The sequence below is a fragment of the Pistacia vera genome, unplaced genomic scaffold, assembly GCF_008641045.1.
Source record: "Pistacia vera cultivar Batoury unplaced genomic scaffold, PisVer_v2 Contig578, whole genome shotgun sequence".
NCBI classification, from domain to species: Eukaryota; Viridiplantae; Streptophyta; class Magnoliopsida; order Sapindales; family Anacardiaceae; genus Pistacia; species Pistacia vera.
Window position 1 is genome coordinate 1,063,706 of NW_022196421.1, and position 6,472 is coordinate 1,070,177.

General features: G+C 38.1%; 1 protein-coding gene across 1 annotated transcript; it reads left to right on the top strand.

Annotated features, from left to right (window-relative positions):
- The first annotated feature begins 2,443 nt into the window (after positions 1 to 2,443).
- LOC116109370 (putative receptor protein kinase ZmPK1) lies at positions 2,444 to 4,995 on the top strand. The gene has a single exon (XM_031395601.1). It carries the CDS (start codon positions 2,468 to 2,470, stop codon positions 4,253 to 4,255), a length of 1,788 nt encoding a protein of 595 aa, XP_031251461.1. The 5' UTR covers positions 2,444 to 2,467; the 3' UTR covers positions 4,256 to 4,995.
- The last annotated feature ends 1,477 nt before the right edge of the window (positions 4,996 to 6,472 follow it).

A 6,472-nucleotide genomic window follows, 5' to 3' on the forward strand; every position in this document is an offset into this window, starting at 1 on the left:
AAACCCTTTCCTTGAGGTAAGTGGAATAGACAAACGCTTAAGCTGGTAAAACCCAAACACTGTAACTGAATCTTAAGCTACGAGGATTTGGTCTTGTCCTTCAAATAAATACTAACAAATACTACCCCAATTTGCCGTCTCTGGAGTAAAAGCATATACCAAGTTCTGAAAGCGCCATACCACAATGATCCAACAGGAATACTCAACTCAAAACTGAGCAGAAATCAGATGCCGCCGGCTATCTCTCCTTCTTTCAGCTGTATATATATAGTTCATTAAACTACCACTGACATAAACACAAAAACCGTACGATACTTCTCTTCTACTTCATGAAGAGCAGTACTTTTCCATCAAAGATGAGTGTCATTTTTCTCTTTCTCTTGTTCAACTTTCATCTCAGCATTGCTCAAGGAACTGAAAGGAACACTTTGCAAACTTACATTGTCCATGTGAAGCAGCCGGAAGGCAGACTTCTTACACAATCAGAAGATCTAGAGAACTGGCACAAATCTTTTCTGCCACTTAGCACTACAAGAACAAACACAGACGTGCCACAAAATGTTATTGATGGCTTCGCAGCAAGATTGACAGAGGACGAACTTCAGATTCTTAAGAAGAAAAATGGGTTTGTGTCAACACGTCCTGAAGGAAACTACGTCTGCACACAACACACACGCCCAGCTTCTTGGGGTTGAACTCTGAGATGGGAGTTTGGAAAGAATCAAATTTCGGAAAGGGAGTTATTATTGGAGTATTGGATGGTGGGATTCTCCCTAGCCATCCATCTTTCAGTGATGAAGGAATGCCACCCCCTCCAGCTAAATGGAAAGGACGATGTGAGTTTAACATTTCTGCCTGTAACAACAAACTTATTGGTGCAAGATCATTCAATATCGCAGGTTCGAGCATGAAGGGCAACGGAGCTGAACCACCTGATGATATAGATGGGCATAGAACTCACGTAGCAAGCACTGCTGCTGGAGGATTCGTGAAGAATGCTGATGCTCTAGGAAATGCCAATGGCACAGCCGTAGGGATGGCACCTTATTGTCACGACCAGCCTGCTTGCCGACTCAAGCATGCTGCACGTTCACGTTGCTTACGGATTAAGTAGACTTCCGGGTGAAGCAGACTTAAGAGTTAAGTTAACTTAATAGCTAAGTTAACGACTCAGCAGCTAGGTTCGGCGACTAAGCACCTTCGTTTCCAAGGTTGCACACATGCGCGCCACCCACGAGCTTCGTTTCCAAGGTTGCACACATGTGCGCCACCAATGAGCTTCGTTTCCAAGGCTGTCCCAATGCTTGACACACAAGGTTTTCTAATGCTGAAGCATGTAGCTTAGTCATACATTTGTTTGAGGAGCTTGAGCCTATAAATAGCCAACTCCACCATGTAAAGTTCATAACTTGAATTCCAGCAATATACAGAGTTTATATTTTCTCTATACTTCTCTCTCGTTTACATACTTTAGCCTGTGAGTTTGTGTGAGTGTTAGGCTGCTTAACTCATTCCCGACGAGTTAAGGCCGCGTGAACTTAGCAAAGAAGTTAAGTGCGTGACAAGTGGTATCAGAGCCTCGGTTAGCATAACCTCGGTTTTCATTCAATGGCAAAAGATACTGTCGCTTCCAAAGCAACCAAGACGGCAGAGATGGAGGCTTCCCAAGAACGTGGTCGTCCAGAGAAAGTCGACCCCAACCCCAACCCCTCAAGGCAGAGAGGTAAGTCCAAAGATTTTATTTCCAGTTTTGACTCACGCCTATCTCGTGTAGAAGAAAGGGTGAGCACGCAGTCGGAGGATCTAGATCATCGTGTGGATGATCTAGAGTCGGAGGTTNTTTGTGAATAAACTTAACAATTCTGTGGCTGGGAATATTTATATACAGTGATTTTTATTGTTATAGTTATTATGGAAAAGAAATTATTATTATTTATCTAGTATTTGATATAATTAAAATAATATCCAAATAATCTATCATTCCCTATATGAATGCATATAAATACCAAGTTGAGGGATGAAACTAAAAGAATTTTAAGATGGTTAAATAGATGATGTTTTACACCCAGCCCTTTTTTCAGAAAATAGAAACATTTGCATCAATTTTTGTGTACAATATTTTTCATACAATCCATGTGTCATAAAATGAATGGATAAATACACATAAAAAATTAATTTATTAAATGTTTAATAAATTAGATGGATGACATGTCAATTAAAGAGTGGTGACACACAAGATTGTATAAAAAAAATTTTATAAATAATGGAGTCAAGGGGATTATGGATCTGCCAAACATGTAATTGACTGGACTAGGAGGGGTCCAAATTGTCGTCTCTGAAGTATCATCTTAGAACGAAATTAGGATAATTCTCATAATCAAACTGATTAAAACTTCAGTAGAAGTTAATTGCAATTCATTATCTCCTCTGAGTAAAGAACCAGGAACAATATTCATCAACAAGAAGCATGAGACACCAAGCTTTGACATTTTCAAACTTTCCCACTCTTCTCATTTGTCTATTAGTCTCCTTGTTCACCTCTTTTGAATCTTCTGAAAGCCAGAACTTGTTGCAAAGAGGCTCTTCTTTATCAGTTGAAGATAGTTCACATGTGTACTTAACCTCCCCAGACAAAACTTTCACATGTGGCTTCTATAGTCTTGGTGAAAATGCTTACTGGTTCTCAATCTGGTTCACCAATTCAAAAGACACAACTGTTGTTTGGATGGCCAACCGCGAGAGACCAGTCAATGGCAAGGGCTCAAAAGTTTTTTTGCAAAAAAATGGTGATTTGGTCCTTAAGGATGTTGATGGCTCTGTGATTTGGACTACTAACACCTCCTCTACTGGTGCTGATAGAGCTGAGCTTTTGGATTCCGGAAATCTTGTTCTGAAGGATATAGATGGTAACACTCTATGGCAAAGCTTTGATTTTCCTACTGATACTTTGCTTCCTAACCAACCCTTTACCTGGAGGCAAAAGTTGGTTTCTAGATCAGGGCCAGGAGCTTTCGCTTCTGGGTACTTTAGCTTATATTTTAATGATGAAAATGTGCTGAGGTTGATATATGATGATCCTGATATTTCAAGTGTGTATTGGCCTAATCCTGATTATGATGTGTTCCAAAATGGAAGAACAAAGTACAACAGTAGTGGAGTTGCTGTTTTAGATGGAAGAGGCCACTTCCTGTCAAGTGATAAATTGCAATTCAGTGCTTTAGACATGGGTGATTTTAGGATCAAAAGAAGGCTAACAATAGATTATGATGGGAATCTCAGGCTTTATAGTCTCAACAATGTGACAGGACTCTGGATGGTGTCATGGCTGGCTCTTCTGCAGCAGTGTCAAGTTCATGGAGTTTGTGGCAGAAATGGGATTTGTACTTATGCACCACATAAGCCAAAGTGTTCATGCCCTCCAGAGTTTGAGTTAACCGAGCAAGGCAATTGGAACGAAGGGTGCAAGCCTAAGTTCAACAGAAATTTTACTTTAAACTCAAAGCAAGTGAAATTCATCACAGTTCCAAAAGTTGATTTCTGGGGATTTGACCTCAATTTCACTCAACCTTCATCAAAAGAGGATTGCATGAAGCTTTGCCTAGATGATTTTCGGTGTGAAGCATACACCTATAGGATAACAGAACAAGCTAGTTGCTTCACAAAAAGTATGCTTTTCAATGGCCATAGTTCTCCCGATGTTTGGACTACAACTTATATAAAAGTGCCAGCCAGTTATAATGTAGCAGGACTTGTCAGTGGCATTAAGTTCAAGCGCATATGCAAATTAAGCGAGTCTAACATTACAGTTGGATCTTCTTCTATGTATCACTTTCCTGGTGAGTCTGGTCAGAAACTGATATGGATTTGCATTTACAGCTTTGTGTTTGTTCTTGGTGCAATTGAATTTCTAGTTCTACTATCAGGTTGGTGGCTCCTTTTCACAAGACTTGGTGTGCCATCTGTAGTTGAAGATGGATATCGTGCACTATCAAGCCAATTTAGGAGATTTAGTCACTCTGAACTCAAGAAGGCAACACAAAAATTCCAGGAAGAGCTTGGCAGAGGAGCCTTCGGAGTAGTGTATAAAGGTGTTTTAGCTGATGAAAGGGTGGTTGCCGTGAAGAGACTTGGAGACATATATCAAGGAGAAGAAGCATTTTGGGCTGAAGTGAGCACTATTGGAAAAATCTATCACATGAACCTGGTGAGAATGTGGGGATTCTGTTCGGAAGCTAGCCACAAACTCTTAGTCTAAGAGTTTGTTGAAAATTTGTCCCTGGACAAACACTTATTCTCATCAGAAAATTTTCTCGGATGGAAAGAGAGGTTTAAAATTGCCCTGGGAACAGCTAAAGGATTAGCCTATCTTCACCATGAGTGTCTAGAATGGGTGATTCATTGTGATGTGAAACCTGAAAACATACTCCTGGACAGTGAATTTGAACCAAAGATTGCAGATTTCGGGCTGGCCAAATTGTCCCAGAGAGGCAAAAGAAACTCTGAAGTCTCCAGGATTCGCGGAACAAAAGGTTACATGGCTCCAGAGTGGGCTATGAATCTTCCCATCACTTCCAAGGTTGATGTTTACAGTTACGGAGTGGTAATTCTCGAAATAGTGAAAGGGATTCGGGTTTCCTATCCGGTGGCAGTCGAGGATGGCGATGATGAGCAAGAAGCTGAGCTAACAAGAAATGTGAGGATAGTGAAAGGGAAAATGCAATCTGGAGAGGAGAATTGGATAGAAGAGATGATTGATGCAAGATTGAATGGGAATTTTAGTAGAAATCAGGCTGCAAAATTGGTTGAAATTGGGATATCATGTGTGGAGGAAGATAGAAGCAAGAGGCCAACCATGGACGCAATAGTCCAGGCTCTTTCAGAGTGTGAAGCTGATCCTGAAACTCACATTTGAGCTATATATATATGTTTTCTCTACCGTTTTTGCTTAGAGTTTCATTATGTAAAATAAAAAATTACTCTTTAACACCTAATTTGTTAAGCATTAATATAGAATTTTGAAGTGAAACTCTGTTTGATTTGTGCTTAAAAACTAATGTTAAAAATCAAATACGATTTTAATTTTTTGGTTGTATCTTAATATTTTTAATAATTAATATTTTAAAATGTGTTTGATATAATATTTATGCTTTTCTGATTAAAAATCATATAAAATAATAAAATAACTTTTAATCCTTTTTTAATTTTACATTAATGTTTAAGATTATAGTCGAAAACTGCTTTTTGAAAACTTTTCAATTTATTTCTACCAAAAACATTTTAATAAGACTCATTGTATCCCCTTTTTTCAAAAAAAAAAAAAAAAAATTATATTTGAATTTTATATCAAACTAAAGTTTTTGAGATTTTTTTTTTTTAATTAGACTTGTTTTGACTTTTGACCTTCAATGCGAGTCAGGTATCATAATGGATCCGATTTTGCATAGTCAACCCGATCCAAATCCATAAACCTGAAAATGCCATAAACCTGATTCATTTTCATTCTTCTCAATTTTCAACCTTGATGCCTGAACTCTCGAGGCAAATTATTTAAAGGCCATATTGGCCTTGAATTTAATTAAAATGCCATGTAGTTTTTTAGTTTTTACCAAATGATCTTATTTTTTATTAAGACAAACTAATAACAATTAAACACTAATCATGACTTAAATAGGATTAATGAAGTATTGTGTAATCTTTTAAAATTTATAATATGTCCCCAAAAACCTGAAATTCTTGCAAACAAACCCAAACATAACATCTTCTTCTTCTTCCTCCTGCCATTAACGCATCCCTCCCTTGGTTGCTATTTATTCTAAGCTTCGTCTGCATCTTCTTCTTCCTCTTTCCTGTACATCTTTTTCTTCCCGCCATTAACACTATCTTCTTCCTCCGCCATTAACATCTTCTCCACCACAGATCTTCCTCCTCCTCCTCTTGACATTTTGTCCAGGTATATGTATCTCCCCTTTCCATTTTATATTTTGATTTACAAAGATTTAATGTTGGGTTGTGTTTGATGTAATGCAAGTTGAAAGGAGTGAAATTTGTTGAATATTTTCTTGCATTGTGGGTAGTTGGCGGTGGTAGCACCGATTCTAGGTGGAGATGACTGAAAGTGTGTTATGAATATGATGGATCGCTTAAGTGATCTGTTATGTCTAGGATAATGCAGCAGATCGCAGATCGCTTAAGCAATCAGGTAAATGGCAGAAGATCGCTTAAGCGATCTGCTATAAGTCTGGTATATGGCAACATATCTCTTAAGCGATCAGGTAAATGGCAGAAGATCAGGTTTATTTATACCAGATCACTTTAAGCGATATAATGGATCGCTTAAGTGATCCAGTAAGCGATATACTAGATCTCTTAAACGATACACTAGATCGCTCAAGGGATTCTGCAGATGCTTTTTAAAATCTTTCAACCCTTAATACATCAGTTAATAATTTTTTTTTTCTTGCATTATAGGTAC

What these genes read in the sequence shown, in the direction of transcription:
- LOC116109370 (XM_031395601.1), top strand. Translation starts at nt 2,468, where the DNA reads ATGAGACACCAAGCTTTGACATTTTCAAACTTTCCCACTCTTCTCATT.